The sequence below is a fragment of the Bidens hawaiensis genome, unplaced genomic scaffold, assembly GCF_021521415.1.
Source record: "Bidens hawaiensis isolate Kalapana, Puna unplaced genomic scaffold, B.hawaiensis_p1.1 tig00009659_1, whole genome shotgun sequence".
NCBI lineage: Eukaryota > Viridiplantae > Streptophyta > Magnoliopsida > Asterales > Asteraceae > Bidens > Bidens hawaiensis.
Genome location: NW_027491724.1, coordinates 757,443 through 778,422, shown reverse-complemented (window position 1 = coordinate 778,422; position 20,980 = coordinate 757,443). Strand labels below are relative to the sequence as shown.

General features: G+C 39.8%; 3 protein-coding genes across 3 annotated transcripts; 2 read left to right on the top strand and 1 right to left on the bottom strand.

Moving 5' to 3' along the window:
- Positions 1-12,693: 12,693 nt before the first annotated feature.
- On the top strand, positions 12,694-16,857 carry LOC143533296 (glucose-6-phosphate/phosphate translocator 2, chloroplastic-like). Its single transcript, XM_077028126.1, has 5 exons — positions 12,694-13,336; positions 14,183-14,408; positions 15,211-15,433; positions 15,949-16,162; positions 16,824-16,857. The coding sequence occupies exons 1-5, from the start codon at positions 12,848-12,850 to the stop codon at positions 16,833-16,835; spliced, it is 1,164 nt and encodes a 387-aa protein (XP_076884241.1). The 5' UTR covers positions 12,694-12,847; the 3' UTR covers positions 16,836-16,857.
- A 1,404-nt stretch (positions 16,858-18,261) lies between these two features.
- LOC143533271 (uncharacterized) lies at positions 18,262-18,684 on the top strand. The gene has a single exon (XM_077028110.1). The coding sequence runs from the start codon at positions 18,262-18,264 to the stop codon at positions 18,682-18,684; it is 423 nt and encodes a 140-aa protein (XP_076884225.1).
- Positions 18,685-18,966: 282 nt separating this feature from the next.
- Positions 18,967-20,477, bottom strand: LOC143533295 (putative serine/threonine-protein kinase PBL23). Its single transcript, XM_077028125.1, has 5 exons — positions 20,444-20,477; positions 20,127-20,308; positions 19,858-20,047; positions 19,328-19,719; positions 18,967-19,155 (listed from the first exon to the last, which is right to left on the bottom strand). The coding sequence occupies exons 1-5, from the start codon at positions 20,475-20,477 to the stop codon at positions 18,967-18,969; spliced, it is 987 nt and encodes a 328-aa protein (XP_076884240.1).
- Positions 20,478-20,980: the final 503 nt, after the last annotated feature.

The following is a 20,980-nucleotide window of genomic DNA, read 5'->3' as shown; positions in this document are numbered from 1 at the left end:
CCTATATAAACAAATACTTTCACACACCAAAAACCCTACAAAAATTTCCCACTCATTCTACTCATATCTCTCCAATATACCCAATTACAAACCAAAAATACAATGGAATTCCTTGTGACATCTGCCCCGATCCAACCCGACCCAGGTACCCGTTTCTCTGACCCGATCTCTTTCTTTTATGATTTAATATTTATTTATACTTATATTTTACTTTTAATAATAATAATATATTTTCCTTCCCGCCTCTTTCTCTCTCTTTCTTTCCGCCGTCCCGTCCCTCTCCTTCTCTCTTTCCGTCGCCGTCCCGCCCTTAAGCCTTGTTTCCCTCTTTTTCTTCTAACTCTCTCCTTGTCCTTTGTTTCTTCCCGCCTAAGGTTGTCTGCGCAGTTCCACGCGCCAGACTCCTTACAAGGAAGCCTGCGTGAAGACCATCTGTTCCAGCGATACGCGAGACGAACTCTTCTCGCAGCGCGCTAAGAATTGTAATTCTTCTCGCAGCGCGCTAAGAACGGTAGTTCTTCCCGCGACGCGCTAAGGATTTGTAGTTCTTCTCGCAGCGCGCTAAGAATCGTAGTTCATCCCACGACGCGCGAAGAATTATAGTTCTTCCCGCGGCGCGCTAGGAATTGTAGTTCCTCCCGCGGCGCGCTAAGAAATGTGATTCTTCCCGCGGCGCGCCTTAGCCTTCTCGCGCTAAACCCTTTGAGTTTTCTTCTGTTTAATCCAGCCGTTTGCTTTTGTGATATCTTATCTTTTGAGCCGTTGACCTAATCTGCTTTATGTCTGAAAAGCCACTTTTGGCGCAGCATGCGCACCAACCCCTTTGGTTGACAGAAAAAGTGACTGACATTATCTTTTGAAGATCTGCTTTTTCCATGCTTGACCAGTACCTTTATCTGACCCGCCCATGCCTGTTACTGTTCCCTGTCAGCTTTTCCTTTGCCCCCTGCAGCTGCCATATCTTTTGATATCTTTTGCTTTTGGAATCTTTTGCTTTTTGAGATCTTTTCCCCTTTTCTAGGGATTGTGTTCCCTAGGGTTTCCCTATAAATAATAATGTTATTCTTCTTAACACATCACACACAAACACTTAATTTAACCTCCTCCTTGCTCTCTCTGCCGTCTTCCTCTCTGCCTCCGTCTTCCTCCCTGTTCTGCCCTGTTTTTCCGGTAATATATATATTATATATAATAACTTACTTACTAATTATGCTAACTTATAATCAAGACTTAAAACCAATCATTAAAACAATAATCTTATTTATAGGTTAACTTGTGCTTGTTTAAAGTTGGTTCTTGCTTTATCTTACACCGCATCGTTTATCAAGTGAGTAATCTCGTACCTAATCCCTTTTTATTTTTAATGTTTTGGGATGTTCATGTGTTCATACAAACTTAGAGTCTTAAACTTGTTTATGAACTTTAGTCGCGCAGTATCCCATGTGTTGAGGACGTTTACTTGGCTGTTTATTTGTATGTGTGTATCATTAACCGCTTTGTTCGGCCTATTCCGAAGTTTTCATGGATCCATTAGATGAACACGGGAGACCTATCGTTTACGGTTTTCCTTGTTTACACTTGCACAGATATTTTCTTGTTTTTTTTTTTTTTTTGTGCTCATTTGGGAGCACGGATTTAACTATGAACTATGAGCTATGATCTATTTAGGCTTGATCACAATCTGATTGCACCCTTGTTAAACACCAGACATACACGTGTTGCGCGCAGATTTATTGTTATCTATGTATTGTATTAAACTTGATTTCTCACCAGCACGCAAGTGTTTGACGTTTTATTTTAACACATGTTCAGGTTCGCAGTAGCTGTTTTGGAGTTCGAGGACACGTAAGAAGTTTTCTTTATTTTGGACCTAGATTAAAATGTATCAAGACAAGTTATTGCTGTTCGAATATTATGATTTATAATATATTGATTTATGATGATTTATGTTATCTTATGTTTACTTTGCGCGTGCGCGAATGAATATATTTATTAAATATTGACACCCAATAGTGTCACGAGTAATGAAACAATATGTGGCGCCCCGATGTATAATCCGCCTTTGGTCGGGGTGTTACAGATTGGTATCAGAGCTCGTTGACTTTAGGATAGGTGGTTAGACGTAACGGCCTAGAATACCTAAGAGTCCCCTCTCGCGCATGAGAGAAGTCTCATGTTTGCGCGCTTATTGTTAATTACTCGTTATTTATGAATATGCTCGCGCTTGCGCAGTGTATGATTTTATGTTTTATTTCGCGATATTTCGATTTTTGTTGAATTTCGATTTTTATTGATTCTACTTACATACTCGTTTGTTGGATTTGAAAATCCGAAAAGTCATGGTGATACATGAATAGTTGATTTTCAATTTCCATTTACGATTATGTTCTGAGGTTGGAGACTTGAAAAGTCATGGTGATACATGAATTGTCAACCTCCAATACTCATTTTCTTGTATATTTTATATTGAAGATTGAAAAGTCATGGTGATACATGAATCGTCAATCTCCAATACTCGTTTGCTCGTATATTTTAAATTGGGAATTCGGAAAGTCATGGTGATACATGAATTGTCGATTCTTGATTCAAATTTGTTACCTTTATTAAGTCTGCATTTAGGGTCATTTATTTTACTTTAACTTTTGACAGTAACTGACTCCGTGAAACCAAGCTTTTCGAGGTTATACTTTGCGCTAAAACCAAGATATTAACCAAAATTAAAACTTTTATAGAATGCCTCCGCTATCAGCTCGCCATCTCAAGAAGAAAGAAGCCGCGCGCAGACGCTCGCAGCAACGTCCCCAGGAAATGGCCGCCGCAATAGCCCAAGCTTTGAGCCAAAACAATACCAACACCTCTGGTTACAACATTAAGTCCTTTAACGCGGGTAACCCTCCAAAGTTCACAGGTCTTGAAGGAGCCACCGTGATGCTCCAGTGGCTTGAGAAAATAGAAAACACTTTCCTCCACACCCAATGCCCCTCAGACAGACGAACCCTATATGCCTCCAGTGTCCTGGAAGCAAGGGCGCTTACATGGTGGAATGGAGTAGCTCATGCGCGTAGCGCAGAAGCTGCTTCCAGCATGCTCTGGGAGGAATTCAAAGAAATTCTGACGCGAGAATTCTGCCCTCCCAACGAAGTTAAGCGCCTGGAGGTAGAATTTTGGAATCTTAAGCAATATAGCGGTGAGGCGCGCGAGTACGCGACGCGCTTCCATGAACTAAGTTTGCTTGTCCCTCACCTTGTTACCCCTTCCCGCCGAGCCATAGAGAAATTCCTTGGGGGTCTCCCCATGGAAATTCAAGATTCTGTATGGGCCAGAAACCCAGTAACCCTCTCTGACGCCATCGAGTTGGCCGCTGTGCTCAGCGACAACCATGTCAGAGCAGGAACCCTGTTCCTGCGGGGAACTGAGAAGACCAAACCCACCAAAATTGTCCCTGAACCCGCAGAAACCAAACCAGAACCCTCAAACCGTAACAACCTCAAGCGCAGGCGCAAAGCCTATGCGCTTACCAACCCGTCCATCGTCCAGCAACCCACCTACCAACCTCCAGTTTACACGCCTAACCCACTGACAGCCTACCCAACCCCTCCTGTAGTCCATAACTATGCCTTAACCAATCCCGCACTCCCTGCCCCGCCACCTAAGAAACCTTACACAGGAACCCAACCCTTCTGCCCAACCTGTAGACTTCACCACCCACCTCAAGTCCCATGTCGACAATGTAACCGATGTGGCCGCGTTGGTCACTCTGCCGAATACTGTAGAGTCCCTCCCGCCAACCCAATTGCGCCGACACCACCAGTCTACCCGCAGAACCCACAACCAACCTACCAAAACCCACGACCCAGGTCGTGCTTTAACTGCGGTGATCCCAGTCATTTCCGGAACGCATGCCCAAGACTACAAGTTCAGATTACGCAAGCGAATCCGGTGAACCAGATTTCGAACCAAGTGGCACGCGGACGAGCTTTTAACATAACCGCGCACCAAGCGCAAGCGAATAATGACGTAGTTAATGGTACATTTTTGCTTAACGGATTTTATGCTTCTGTACTTTTTGATACTGGCGCCGATCGAAGTTTTATTTCTCGCGCGTTTGAGCAGAAGCTTGCGCGACCGCGCAACGACTTAAAAGAAAATTTTTCAGTTGAATTGGCTAATGGCGAGACTGTTTTAATTAACTCCGTGATTAAAGATTGCACGCTTAACCTTAACGAAAACGATTTTCTGATCGACCTCATCCCCATGCCTCTTGGAAGCTTCGATGTTATCATTGGTATGGACTGGCTTACGCATAATCGCGCCGAAGTTATTTGCGCCAAGAAGATGATTCGCATACCTCGAGATAATGGTGATCTTCACATCTACGGCGAAAAACCCTCCCGCGGTCTTAAACTTATGTTTTGCGCCGAAGCCCGAAGACTCATGCGGAAGAAGTGTATTGCATTTCTAGCCCATGTGGTTAAACCTGCTGAAGAAAAGAAGAAGCTTCGCGATATCCCTGTTGTGCGTGATTTCCCTGAAGTTTTTCCTGATGATCTTCCTGGTATCCCTCCCGCTCGTGAAGTCGAGTTCCGTATTGATCTTGTCCCTGGTGCTTCCCCCGTAGCTAAATCTCCTTACCGTCTTGCGCCCGCTGAAATGCAAGAATTGGCAAGCCAACTTCAAGAGTTGACTGCTAAAGGATTCATCCGCCCTGGCTCTTCGCCCTGGGGTGCTCCGGTGTTGTTCGTTAAAAAGAAAGATGGATCGTTTCGCATGTGTATTGATTACCGCGAGTTGAACAAACTCACCATTAAGAACCGGTATCCCTTACCACGTATTGACGACCTCTTTGATCAACTCCAAGGTGCCTCTTGTTTCTCGAAGATCGATCTCCGCTCTGGCTATCACCAGTTGCGCATCCGCGATGAAGATGTTCCGAAGACTGCTTTTCGAACTCGTTATGGCCATTTTGAATTCTTGGTCATGTCCTTCGGTTTGACCAACGCACCCGCCGTTTTCATGGATCTAATGAATCGGGTGTGTAGGCCTTTCTTGGATAAATTCGTGATTGTGTTTATCGATGACGTTCTGATTTATTCTAAGACCAAGGCCGAGCATGAGCAACATCTTCGGTTGGTGTTGCAAAAGCTTAGAACCGAGCAACTCTTTGCTAAGCTTTCCAAGTGTGAATTCTGGTATGATGAAGTACAGTTTCTTGGTCATGTTGTAAACAAGATGGGTATTCATGTCGACCCATCCAAGATTGAAGCAATCAAGAACTGGATTACGCCGACCACTCCTTCCGAGATCCGTTCCTTTCTGGGCTTAGCTGGTTATTACCGGCGCTTCATTTCGAACTTCTCGAAAATCACATTGCCTTTAACAGCTCTAACGCACAAAGGTAAACCGTATATTTGGGGCTCGAAGCAAGAAGAAGCCTTTCTAACGCTCAAGCGTTTGTTGTGTGAAGCTCCTGTTCTTGCGCTACCTGAGGGTAATGATGATTTTGTCGTGTATTGCGATGCATCCAACCAAGGTCTCGGTTGTGTTCTTATGCAACGAGGCAAGGTTATCGCTTACGCATCAAGGCAACTCAAGGTTCATGAAAAGAATTATACAACTCACGACCTCGAACTAGGCGCAGTTGTTTTTGCCTTGAAGATCTGGAGACACTACCTTTATGGTACTAAGTGTATCCTTTACACTGACCATAAAAGCCTTCAGCATATCTTTGATCAAAAGGAACTCAACATGAGGCAACGCCGATGGAACGAACTCATCAGCGATTACGATTGTGAGATCCAGTATCATCCTGGTAAGGCTAATGTGGTAGCCGATGCGCTCAGCCGAAAACCCTGCCAGCTTAACTGTATCTTGCCGCGCACGCAGCTTCACTTCGCGCCGATTCGAAGCAATCTTGAATCACGCATTCGTGACGCGCAGCGCGCATCCATCAGTAATGGTAACCTTCGCGCCGAGTTAGCGTGTGGCGCGGAAGCGCACTTTGTCCCTAATCTAAGTGGAATTCTCTGTTATCTTAATCGCATCTGGATTCCCTGTGATGAGAATCTTCGCGCTGATATCCTGAGTGAAGCGCACAAATCTCGATATTCCGTTCATCCTGGCGCTGATAAGATGTACAAAGATTTGCGCCTTACTTATTGGTGGCCCGGTATGAAGAAGGATATTGCTGTGTTCGTAGCTAAATGCCTGACTTGTTCTAAGGTAAAAGCTGAACATCAACGCCCATCTGGTTTGCTCGAACAACCAGAAATTCCTACGTGGAAATGGGAAGGTATAGCGATGGATTTCATTACCAAGTTACCTTTGACAGCAAGCAAACATGATAGCATTTGGGTAATAGTGGATCGTTTGACTAAGTCTGCTCACTTTCTGCCCATTCGTGAAAACTACCGTGTTGAGCAGCTCGCGCAGCTTTATGTCAAGGAAATTGTCTGCCGCCATGGTACTCCTTTGAGCATCATATCCGATCGCGATGGCCGTTTTATATCTCGCTTTTGGAAATCTCTCCAATCTGCGCTAGGAACTCGCTTGGACATGAGTACGGCATATCATCCTCAGACTGACGGTCAGTCTGAGCGAACTATTCAAACTCTTGAGGATATGCTCCGATCTAGTGTTCTTGATTTTGGAGGTAATTGGGATTCGCACCTGCCTTTGATTGAGTTCTCTTATAATAACAGCTATCATTCCAGTATCGGTATGGCCCCATTTGAAGCACTTTACGGTCGTAAGTGCCGCTCCCCGATTTGTTGGAGCGAAGTGGGAGAAGCTCAAATCACAGGACCCGAACTTGTTCAAGAGACAACTGATAAAATCGCTAAGATCCGTGATCATCTGCTGACTGCCAGAAGCCGACAGAAGAGTTACGCAGATCGCAGGCGAAAGCCTCTCGAATTTCAAGTTGGTGATCTTGTTCTCCTCAAAGTGTCGCCCTGGAGGGGTGTTGTCCGCTTTGGGAAGAAAGGTAAGCTTGCTCCTCGATATGTTGGACCATTTAAGATTCTCGCGCGTGTAGGAAAAGTTGCCTACAGACTTGACCTGCCGCCCGCGCTCAGTAATGTGCATCCAACGTTCCATGTATCCAATCTCAAGAAGTGTTTAGCTGACGAGAACCTTCACATTCCACTTGATGAAGTTCAAGTTGATGAATCTATGCATTTCGTTGAGAAGCCTGTTGAGATTATGGATCGCGAGGTTAAGCAAACCAAGCGCAGTCGTATCCCTATTGTTAAAATTCGCTGGGAGTCCAAGCGCGGAGCCGAGTTTACATGGGAAAGGGAAGATCAGATGAAGATCAAGTACCCGCACCTGTTCTCTGCGCAACCTACTTCGAGATAAATTTCGGGACGAAATTTCTTAAAGTAGGGGAGACTGTGACATCTGCCCCGATCCGACCCGACCCAGGTACCCGTTTCTCTGACCCGATCTCTTTCTTTTATGATTTAATATTTATTTATACTTATATTTTACTTTTAATAATAATAATATATTTTCCTTCCCGCCTCTTTCTCTCTCTTTCTTTCCGCCGTCCCGTCCCTCTCCTTCTCTCTTTCCGTCGCCGTCCCGCCCTTAAGCCTTGTTTCCCTCTTTTTCTTCTAACTCTCTCCTTGTCCTTTGTTTCTTCCCGCCTAAGGTTGTCTGCGCAGTTCCACGCGCCAGACTCCTTACAAGGAAGCCTGCGTGAAGACCATCTGTTCCAGCGATACGCGAGACGAACTCTTCTCGCAGCGCGCTAAGAATTGTAATTCTTCTCGCAGCGCGCTAAGAACGGTAGTTCTTCCCGCGACGCGCTAAGGATTTGTAGTTCTTCTCGCAGCGCGCTAAGAATCGTAGTTCATCCCACGACGCGCGAAGAATTATAGTTCTTCCCGCGGCGCGCTAGGAATTGTAGTTCCTCCCGCGGCGCGCTAAGAAATGTGATTCTTCCCGCGGCGCGCCTTAGCCTTCTCGCGCTAAACCCTTTGAGTTTTCTTCTGTTTAATCCAGCCGTTTGCTTTTGTGATATCTTATCTTTTGAGCCGTTGACCTAATCTGCTTTATGTCTGAAAAGCCACTTTTGGCGCAGCATGCGCACCAACCCCTTTGGTTGACAGAAAAAGTGACTGACATTATCTTTTGAAGATCTGCTTTTTCCATGCTTGACCAGTACCTTTATCTGACCCGCCCATGCCTGTTACTGTTCCCTGTCAGCTTTTCCTTTGCCCCCTGCAGCTGCCATATCTTTTGATATCTTTTGCCTTTGGAATCTTTTGCTTTTTGAGATCTTTTCCCCTTTTCTAGGGATTGTGTTCCTTAGGGTTTCCCTATAAATAATAATGTTATTCTTCTTAACACATCACACACAAACACTTAATTTAACCTCCTCCTTGCTCTCTCTGCCGTCTTCCTCTCTGCCTCCGTCTTCCTCCCTGTTCTGCCCTGTTTTTCCGGTAATATATATATTATATATAATAACTTACTTACTAATTATGCTAACTTATAATCAAGACTTAAAACCAATCATTAAAACAATAATCTTATTTATAGGTTAACTTGTGCTTGTTTAAAGTTGGTTCTTGCTTTATCTTACACCGCATCGTTTATCAAGTGAGTAATCTCGTACCTAATCCCTTTTTATTTTTAATGTTTTGGGATGTTCATGTGTTCATACAAACTTAGAGTCTTAAACTTGTTTATGAACTTTAGTCGCGCAGTATCCCATGTGTTGAGGACGTTTACTTGGCTGTTTATTTGTATGCGTGTATCATTAACCGCTTTGTTCGGCCTATTCCGAAGTTTTCATGGATCCATTAGATGAACACGGGAGACCTATCGTTTACGGTTTTCCTTGTTTACACTTGCACAGATGTTTTCTTGTTTTTTTTTTTTTTGTGCTCATTTGGGAGCACGGATTTAACTATGAACTATGAGCTATGATCTATTTAGGCTTGATCACAATCTGATTGCACCCTTGTTAAACACCAGACATACACGTCTTGCGCGCAGATTTATTGTTATCTATGTATTGTATTAAACTTGATTTCTCACCAGCACGCAAGTGTTTGACGTTTTATTTTAACACATGTTCAGGTTCGCAGTAGCTGTTTTGGAGTTCGAGGACACGTAGGAAGTTTTCTTTATTTTGGACCTAGATTAAAATGTATCAAGACAAGTTATTGCTGTTCGAATATTATGATTTATAATATATTGATTTATGATGATTTATGTTATCTTATGTTTACTTTGCGCGTGCGCGAATGAATATATTTATTAAATATTGACACCCAATAGTGTCACGAGTAATGAAACAATATGTGGCGCCCTGATGTATAATCCGCCTTTGGTCGGGGTGTTACATTCCTTTTCTTCGTCCGACTCTTCGGAGGAAGACGACCTTATTTTTGAAGCCGGGAGAATAATAGTTAACCTGTTGGTTGAACGGTTTCAAGGACGACAAAAACTAACAAGAAAACCACCTCTTCGTCGTGATCGAGTGGGTGCTAATGGAACTTTGGTACATCACTATTTTAGCCCCGATTCCCTTTACGACGAAGAACATTTTAGGCGTTGATTTCGAATGAGTAGACAACTATTCATGCGTTTATCTAATCATTTGTTGGATCGGTATCTTTTTTTTTTCAACAAAGAGAAGATGCAAGATGTAGACCGGGTTTAATGACCATCCAAAAATGTACAACTGCTATTCGTCAACTAGCGTATGAAATTTCGTCAGACAATAGATGAATACCTAGAAATGTCTGAAAAGGTTCCGCGAGACTCCATTCATTTTTTCTATCAAGGTATACATATATGCATATATGTTTCGTTGAGTTGTATTTTATATATTGTCCAGGGGTTTACTTGACAATGTTAATACACAGGGATCATATCGATTTACTCACGAAAATATTTGGGCAAACCAACTTTATATGATATCCAACGCGTATACGAGGTGTACGGTGAAAAACATGGTTTCCCCGGAATGCTCGATAGCATTGACTGTACGCATGCTGGATGGGATATGTGTCCTACGGCCTGGCGAGGTTAGAGGTGCACAAAAAACCCGAACCCGGAACAGGACCCGAAAAAAATACCTGGAACCGGTTTTTTTATACTCGAACCCGAACCCGACCCTACCCGTAGGGTACGAATAGGGTATGCATTTCGGTACCAAAACCCGTACCCGGAACCGGGCCCGATTTATACCCGGTGATACCCGAAACCCGAAACCGGTTCCATACCCGGAACCAGGTTTTTCCAATACCCAAAATCGGGTTTTTCAAATACCCGAAAATACCCGAAAAATACCTCAAAAATACTCAAATATACCCCTAAAAATTGTAACCACTTAAAAAATCTAATTTATACCCAAAAAAACCCGGAAAAAGCCCAAAAATAGGGTTTTTTCAATACCCGAAAATAGGGTATTCAAATACCCGGTTTTAGAATACCCGGTTCTATAACCGACCCGAACCCGATGCATAGGGTATGGTTTTTAGAGAGAATACCCGGACCCGAACCCGACCCGGGTATTGCCAATACCCGATTTTCCAATACCCGGTCATACCCGAACCCAGGTATTTGAAAATCCCGATTTGTGCACCTCTAGGCGAGGTCAGTTCAACCCAAGGTTTAAAAGTTTGGAATCGCGCCTCGAGGCGTTTTCCCACAGCCTCTCAAGGCGTAAGCCTCAAGGCGACACGAGGCGTAAGCTCGAGGCGGAATTTAAAAATTAATACAAAAATTATATATCTTATTAAAAAAATACTTAACATCAAACAAAGAACTTTCCAAAATAATTTCATCATAAGATTCACAAGTCATGAGAAACACACAAAGTCTAAACCATAATAAAAGACATAAGTTTGAAACTAACACCAAAAGTCTAAACATTAAAACACACAAAAAAAGTTTGGGTTTCCCGCCTCTTTAATGCCTCAGCCGTTTTTTTCACCTCGAACGTTTTTTTCCGCCTCGGTCATGAAGAGGCGTACGTTTATTTCTATCCCCTAAGGCGCCACCTCAAATTCGTTTTGCAGCCGCCTCGTACCGAGGCGCCGCCTCACAGCGTTTTTTTTAAACCATGGTTCCACCTGGGTTATCACCCCGGCCCCAGTATTATACTTGGGCGGCGGCCTCCCATGATCTTTGGTTATGACATGTGTTTTTTGGTGTTTCCAGGTCAAATAACGACATAAATGTTATCGAACAGTCACCGACATTCGATGACATTATTGACGGGGTTGAGCCAACTCAGTCGTTTTATGCGAATGTGGTTCAGTTCAAGCATGGCTTATGGGATTTACAATATTGTCATCGAATATCGGTGACTGTTCGATAACATTTATGTCGTTATTTAACTCGGCAACACCAAAAACGCATGCCATAACCAAAGATCTTGGAAGACCATCGCCTCAAGTATAATACTGGGGTCGGGGTGATCACCTCAGTGGAACTGGCCTCGCCAGGCCATAGGACACATGTCCCATTTAACATACATACAATCGATGCTGCCGAGCATTCCGGGAAAACCATGTTTTTCATCGTGCACCTCGTATATGAGTTGGATACCATACAAAGTTGGTTTGCGCAAATATCACCGTGAGTAAATTGATATGATCCCTGTGTATAAACATTGTCAAGTAAACCCTTAGACAATATATAAATATAACTAAACGAAATATATATGTATATATCTATACCTTGACAGAAAAATGAATTGAGTCTCGCGAAACTTTTTCAGGCATTTGTAGGTACTCATCCATTGCGTCTAAACAAAATTCCATACCCTAGTTAACGAATAGCATCCGTATATTTTTGGATGATCGTAAAACCGGGTCTACCTCTTGCATCTATTATTTGTTGAAAAAACGGGTGCCGACCCAACAAATCATTTGATGAACGCATGAATAGTTGTCTACTCATTCGAAACTAACGCCTAAAATGTTGTTCGTCGTAAAGGGGATCGGGTCTAAAATAATGATGTACCAAAGTTTTACTAGCGCCCACTCAATCACGAAGAAGAGGTGATTGTCTTGTTAGTCTTTTGTCACCTTTGAAACCGTTCAACCAACTGTTAACTGTTATTCTACCGGCCTCAAAAATAAGGTCGTCTTCCTCCGAAGTGTCGGATGAAGAAAAAGAATTCCATTGCATTTTTTGTTTATAATTAAGTGTATTGGAGATAAATGGATGAGTTTTTTTGTGTGATAAAATGTTTGTTTATTGATGTACATAGAAAGTAAAAAAAACACTCTACAACAGTCAAATGGCACCAGCCCCCAAAAGTTCCACTTTAATGGCACTTTAGCACCCGCGAGCCTGCTAACGGCTGCTAGCTCGCAAGGCAGGTCACGGCGGTGCATTGTGGTGTGTGTGGCCAACGTGGCTCGTGTCAGGCTGCTCACGGAGATGGTGACGGGCCACAAACAGTCTAATATTATGATATAACGACATGTGTTACATATTTTCAAATAAAATTTTTTTATATCTCACCTCAACCACTTAAAATAATAATCATTGCTTTTACATACACCAATTACCAATACAATATTTTCTCCCAAAATGGAACACAAGTAACATAATAAAGGGGCCATGTGGTAACTTTCTTGAACAGAGAAGCATCTATAAATTGGTTTCTTGTGTCCACTTCTGCAAGTGCAGTGCATGGGTTTTCGCGATTCACATACTTGTACCATACTCCCTTACGCCGCCGTTCCCCGTCGCGCAAACACCGCCTTGTAAACACCGTCATTCACCTCTCCACTCTTGTTCATTTCTGATATCCCAAAGCCAAAATATCACCCTATTTCACCACCCAAAACCCACAAATTTCACACGCAAACACACCATGAATATCATCAATTCTTCAATTAAACCCTCTTTCTCATCTCCAAATCCAATACCCAACAAGGTTTTCCCTCAAATCCCATTAAAGATCCAATCTTTATATTCAAAACCCTTAAATTTCACTCTGAAGAAGCCCATTTACGTCTCTAAATTTCAAGATTTTGGTGGGTTTGTGAGAACCAAGAATGATGAGATCGTGTGTAACGCGTATGAGGCTGATCATTCGCCGCCGTTGGAGATCAAGATTGACGAAATGGGTCAATCGGAAACGGGTCAAAAGATGAAAATTGGGTTGTATTTTGCCACTTGGTGGTCTTTGAATGTGGTGTTTAATATTTATAACAAAAAGGTTTTGAATGCTTTCCCATTTCCATGGCTGACGTCAACTCTTTCTTTAGCTGCTGGATCTTTGATTATGTTGGTTTCATGGGCTACTAAAATGGTTGAAGCTCCAACGACTGATGCTGAGTTTTGGAAATCGTTGTTTCCGGTATATATGTTATTAATTCTTTATGCATTATGATCATTGAAATTATTATAATTTGGATCTTTATGTATGTATAGCCAATTGAAGCAATATTTAATGGTGTCTCATATAAGATATAAAAATAGTTTTAATAGGCAATATCAAATTGCCCCTTTACATTTAGGGATATTTATTGCTCACTTCAATTGAACTGCTTTGTTGTAATCGATCTTTCGGATAATTTGTGTTGTTTATGTATTCTGTCTATTGGGATTCTTTTGTTTTCTGTGAAAGATATCGGATTTTTTTAATTAGTTCTTTATGAATTATAATAATTTGGGTAAAGTTATAATCTTTAATTATTTATCCATATAGTCAATTCAAGCAGTACAATAATCAAATGCCCCCTTTACATTTAGGAATTTTATTGCTTACCTTTTAAAATCTGATTATTTCAGCATTGGATAATTAGAAAATTAAGTTATAGTAACTTTTGCCCTTATATATAGAACTTGTTATTGATTGTCATTTTAAATGCGTATTTAAACGTCGTTACTGACTGCCAAAATGAATTGTATGCATACAAAATGATAATAATAAGCCTAACAAACTGTTATCAAGAAAGCAATATCCACATATGATTTTAAAGATCCACTTCAGTTAAACTGTTTTGTTGTAATCATTCGGATACTTTCTGTTGTTTATGTATTGGGTGTGTTGGGATTCTTTTGTTCTCTGTCAAAGATATCTGATTTTTGATTCTTTCCGCTCGATCATCTTTAACCTTGCAAATGTTTACACGAATTTGAGTTTAAAATCTTGTTTCCTTACATTGTTCTAAATGGGATTTTTGTTTTATAAAATATGCAGGTTGCTTTAGCACATACAATTGGACATGTGGCGGCTACTATAAGTATGTCAAAAGTTGCAGTCTCATTTACACACATCATCAAAAGTGGTGAACCTGCATTTAGTGTATTTGTTTCAAGGGTTTTCCTTGGTGAAACGTTTCCGATTGGGGTTTATATGTCACTTTTGCCAATCATTGGTGGTTGTGCACTGTCTGCTTTAACCGAGCTCAACTTCAATATGACAGGTGAGCAATTTCTGTTACAGTAGAGATAAATGCAAGTTTAATTATTTGATTTGAAATTGAAAGATTGGAGATCATTAGGCTCTGTTTTAAGGTTAAACCCTTGGTTTCTTTATTCTTGTTTTCTTGCAATTATTTAAGTTTTCAAACCATCATACTTAGCTAGAAAATGCTCGAAAGACCTCGCTCGAATTTGGCCCGCTTGTAAGCGAGTCTAGCCAGGTCAAGGTCAGGTTGGCTCGTGGCTCGCTCGTTAGCTCATTTAGGTTAAAGCCCAAGTTAACATATACATAATAACAAAAACAAAAAAAAATGTACCAAGTATAAGTCCCACTCATAGCAGAGCTATTGGTAGAGATGGTATCGGTTTTATGGTATTTTTAGTGAAAAAATATTGAGAATTCTCTTAATTTTGAAAATTCTAGTTTGGCTCATTTAAAAGTAAAGCCCAACTTATATTATACATAAATTACAGCCCAAAGTTATAACTCAAATTTTAATATACATAAGGTATGAATGTTGTAGTTTATAAATCCTACACTGAGCTTTTCAAGATAAGCGAGCCCTGGCTCGGCTATTTTCAGTGTTAATCATACTTAGCCCTTCATCATAAACACTTGGGAAAAAAAAACGATTTTGGACAAAAAAGTTGCCAATTATGTCGAAATCAGTTATTTTGGAATGTTCTTGTTTTTACCTTTTTGGGCCAAAATGTAATGGTTAGCCTATGATGATTAAAATTTTAATATTTCTTTGATCAAGGTTAACTTTTATTTATGTTTCTGTGTCCTTTTTTCACTTTCAGGGTTCATGGGTGCAATGGTCTCGAATTTGGCATTTGTGTTTAGAAATATATTTTCAAAAAAAGGAATGAAGGGGAAATCCATTAGCGGGATGAACTACTATGCTTGCTTGTCGATGCTGTCTTTGTTGATTCTAACACCGTTCACCATCGCTATGGAGGGCCCACAAATGTGGGAAGCCGGTTGGCAAACCGCATTAACACAAATCGGTCCCAACTTCGTGTGGTAAACTATCATCATTCTCCCATTATATCATATCAAGTTTATCTTTTTTCCCTTATGCATTTATATAAGGGTGACGTCATATATACCCCTTCAATATTTATATGTCAAAAAAATTAATATCAAACATATTTATGTAATTAAATACAATTTACAGAGTTATCATTATAAATGAGGGGTATAAATGTCATGAATTAAAAAATGACTATATGATAATATATATTTTTGATTGGGTATTTTTATTTTTGAGTAAGTTACACCTTTTGTCCTTTAGGTATATAGCAACTTCTAGGTTTCGTCCTTAAATTAAGGAAATAACATAAATTGTCCTCTGTGCGCAAATTTGTTTATAGCTTACACGTTTCATCCTTTCCACTAATGGGCGTTAATTTTTATTATTATTTTTTTTGTTAAGTTCAGTCATGTGCATTGCACTTGAGGTCAATTTGGTCCGTGTAGGGGATATAGGAAATTATGGATAGATTACAACTAAATTGGATTTGCACTTGTACTTTCAGGTGGGTGGTGGCACAAAGTGTGTTCTATCACTTGTATAACCAGGTGTCATATATGTCTTTGGATCAAATAACTCCTCTAACATTTAGTGTCGGGAATACTATGAAGCGGATATCGGTTATAGTGGCTTCAATTATTATCTTTCGCACCCCCATCCAACCAGTCAACGCGCTTGGAGCCGCCATCGCCATCCTTGGAACTTTCATTTATTCCCAGGTAAACTGTCTTCTTTCTTAAAGTATCAGAATGTGTCGTCTTATAATATCCAGAATGCGTCGTCTTACAATATCCAGCGGGGCATATATAGTTAGTTGAACCACCAAACACTAATGGTGTAAACGAACCAATCCCGATCTCGGCTCATGAGTGGTTTTTGAGCTCATACTTGGCTCGTTTATTATCTGTTAAATAATTTATATTCATTAATAATAATTATTTTTTTTTCAATTTTGATATATACATTATAATTATGGTTCTTATATATAGCATAAATATATATTATGTTGTTCTCTTTATCAAATTTTTATATAATAATAAATATTATGTAAATAATAATATATATGTTAAATAAAAGTTGTACAAATAATAGCTAGTCTGGTGTCGCGAGCAGGCTTGATCTTAGGGCTCAAGCTCGTTGAATTGCTTGGGAGTGGCACCAGCTCGTTTACACACGTACCAAATACTACGAAAGTTAGTTATGGTTTATAAGTCTGGATTTGCGTTTTGGGACTAATTATATTATTAGTTTGAAATGTTTCATCTACATTTGTATTGTTGATGGTTCTATTGTTGACAAGGATAATTAGATATGCTATATTATAAACTTTATCAGTGAATAAATTTATTTGAATTTGTGATTTGTGTATTTCATGAACAGGCGAAACAGTAAAATGGTAACGGACGTTTTCGCGGTAGATTTAAAGATGAAACGAGCTTTTGTCAAAGACCAGCTGGAGATGCAATTGAAGATAGATAAAGACATCAAGTTATTGAGAGGCGGTTTGCGACAGTTAGATAGTAAAATAAGAGCAAATATTCGTTTCGTGACGAAAGAGGCAATGAATTTGTGTTTTTGTTTTTTACTTGTTTTTGATATATTTGTTGAAGGTAAATGAAAACAACTTTGATGAATGTTGGGTGTATATATACAAACATGTATATAGTTATCTCTCTCTCTAAATAATATATAGAGAGAAAAAGATTCATAAATGTTATGATCATCTGCCCATCATCTGAACCCCAAGAAATGCAGTTGACCACATTTCACGGGTCAACAGAAGTCAACGATTTGAAAAGCGGGAAGTTTGAGTTTAGGATAGATGGAGGTGGAATATACAAGCTATCTCGATTCGTGTGCCAGCTGCACGATTTGATAATTATCAGTGGAGCTTGAGTTAATGTTGCTTTTACAAGAAGCGATTGTGGCTCATCCACGGATAAGGTATTCGAGTCATTTCTCTCATTTAGCTTAACCTTGTAATATGAGTTATATGATATATATTAAGGGGGTGTTTGGGATTACTTATTTTACCTCCTTATGACTTTTTTCATAAGTTAATAAGTTACAACTTTGTAACATATTAACTTATCCTCTCACAATAACACACAATACCAAACACCTTTTATGATATTCTAGCTGCTAGGGGTGAGAATATAGAGATTAGATGAAATAGAAGAATAAATTTAAGTTGAAAAGAGAGACATTCCAATTTTTGGAGGGTTATATTGCAAATTTGAGTTGTAAACATGTATTTGTGTTGTATGATTAGTGTTGTAACTTATTGATTATGATTATAAGTAGTTTGATTTGGGTAAAAGTATTTTGAATATGTTATATGGATTCGTTTGGGTCAACTCTTATTATACAAGTCAAAACACGACGCTCTTATTATACAACAAGTCAAAACACAACACTCTTATTATACAAGAAGTCAACTCTTAATATGAGTTATAACTTCGGATGTTTTAACTATGGTTCACTTGTCAGATATTAGTTTATTACCTCATTTGGTAAACCTTAATCACCCTTTTAATATCTCATATTCTCATTTGATTAATTGTTTTATTTTATTCTATAAAAAGTTGTTCTTGTGAGCATAGTTAAAAAGTGAAGGAATTATAGAACTTGCATAGGCATGACTGCATGAGTGTGATGATTATGCCAAAAGGGAAAAAAACATCTCATTATTCACTTTATCCAAAGCCTTCAAAGGCATTGCCACTTTAGTATAGATGGAATATATTGCATCTCATGCACAAAGCAAAAGTGCATTTCACCAAAGGCATATATTTTCCAACACTAGATACAAAACACCATGAACAACACCGCTGCCACTACCATCTTGCCAGAAAAGATGGGTGGTGTTGATCTTGTTCCGGTTGAGGTAGGGGCATGTGGTACGGTGGCAAGCCTTGTCTTGAAGGAGATAGAATATTTCAGAAGACTCGAGTCTGGCGGTGATGATGGAAAGTGTTCCGTAAAGAACTCCATAAATCCTAACAAGCGTCATGGTGATGGTGGTTCTAGCTTTTGGACTCGTTTTGGTTTCTTGACCATTATATGGCAAAGGGGGGAGAGCAAAGGCAGTAGTGGTGGTGCTAGGAGTAGGTATTTGCCTAGAATGTGCACCATGGTGCATGTCGCTGTGAGCCGCTTGCGCAACCACCATAAGTTAACCAAGATTCCAAGCTTCAGTTATCAAAACCTTAAAGACGACAATACCAAATCCGTGGTTTAAACGAAGTCTTACAAATTTAAAAATGCATTTGCTAGATGTGACACACCTCACATTTATTTTTGTTTCAAATTCTATGTTTACAAATATTCACCATGGAATGTATATATGCCCTTACTTTTTATATGTTCAATCTTTGCTCAAAGGGAAACCAAAAGGTATCTCTCCTAGCTAATTCTATGCTGTACTAATGTGGTCTTTATGCCTCAAAAGTTGTACATTTATTTTGTTCACTGTTGGTTCAACTCTCGACTATTCACCAACATTACTTGGTTCATGGTCATCTTAAGCCGTGGCTAAGTACTCGAGTGCCACAACAACATCGCTTATGTATGGCCTTGTGCTTGCTTCTTCTTGTAGACACATTGATGCAATCGCGACGGCTTGATGTAAGCACTTTATCGGGTAATTACCATTTAGCAACGGATCAGCCACCATTGGAATCTTACTATGTTCTTTAAGCAAAGGTTTTGCCTACCATAGATATAAAATGCCATATAAATGTATAAGTCCGACATTAGTTTTATTTTATATGAAATTAATTGACAAATAAACGAACAAGGGTCCACTCTTTGTGGAATCCACATCACCGCGTGTATGCGTGGACCTTTTCTTCAATAGATTGTGTTTCTTTAGTATAGCTTACCCATATAATGAGATTTTGCTCTTCAGATGGTTTTTTGTCATCAATGACTCTTCTTCCCGATATTAACTCTAGGAATACAACCCCGAAACTATATACGTCTGATTTTGTTGTTAATTCTCCGGTCGTTGCATATTCAGGAGAAGAATACCCGTAAGTCTCCATCACTATAGTCGAGATATGATCCTCTCCTACTTTTGGGCGAATCTTTGTTTGCCCAAAGTCCGAGAGCTTAGGATTCATATTATCATCGAGTAACACATTTAATGATTTTAGATCACCATAAATGATTGGAGGAACAACCAGATTATGCAAATATTCGAGCCCCTTAGCCATTCCTTTAGCTATCATCATCCTCGTATGCCAATCGAGTGGTGTCCTCTTCTCATTCAAATCTTTACACAAATAAAGAAAGTAAAATAAAAAAACAAAAGATATGGAGACATACATGAAAATAAACAAGCATTTTATTTCCAGGTCGGTGCTCTTTCTAACATTAATTTTTTAAAATAATATATCTATATCAATATTACCAAAAAGATGTTCTTCTAATGAGCCGTTTTTCATGTATTCGTAGACCAACAACCTTTGATGCCCGTTCACGCAATATCCGATAAGATTGACAAGGTTGGGGTGGTGAACGCGGCCAATTGTCAGAACCTCGGCTAAAAACTCACTATTTCCTTGTACTCCGATCATATCAAGTTGCTTCACCGCGACAACCTACACACAAACCCGAATATCAAACCACAAACCACAATATCATCACGTGATCTACAAAAATAGAATAAGAATATGATACTTTGTTTTTGTCTCTGAGGTGACCCTTATAGACCCTCCCGAATCCACCTTTGCCCAGGAGCAACTCGGGGTTGAAGTTTTTGGTTGCATGGGCCAGCTCGTGAAACGTGTAGACCTTGGCAATGACTTCCGAATTCCCATGTTTGAGTACCTCATCGGCTACCATCTTTTGCATGCTATTTTCTGTTATGTAACCACATAAATAATAATTATCTCAATATATAATCGATCACATTTATTTGTTTCCTGGATACGTTTGTTTGTTTGTTTGTTTGTTTGTAATTACATTAAAGGATTACGATCATGCAAAATACAAACCTTTTGGCATGCCATTTTCGGCATCTTTAGCCATCTTGTCGATTAACAATTTTTAAATCTGTATACAGAAATCATGTCCCGTGAGTCGTTGATCTCCGTTTTTGGCCAAAACTACCAAACTGTTTTCCTGTCGGAAACTAGATCGAATGTCATTGTAGGAGGATTTAGATTAATTCTTAGAAACCAAGATGACACATTTGAATAAAAGTTTAATGATGCATAAAAATGTGAGTTGTGGGGAGATAGATGTTTGGAAATAAAGTCGGTCGGAAAATGAGAGAGGGTGGGAGGAGAATTCGGAATATTTGTTAACTAACAAACTACTACTTTATATATCATTTTATTAACCAACTACTTTTTTCTTTTTAGTGATGAATGAAATATGGTAATTGTAAGATGAATTGCATCACAAAAATATACCAGGCGATATAGTAGTATTCAGTTTCAAACCAAATTGTTTTTTGGGTCCCTAAGATTTTTAATGCCAAAACGCCTATGTTTATATATATCGATTGAATAAGAGCTAGACGCTTTGAA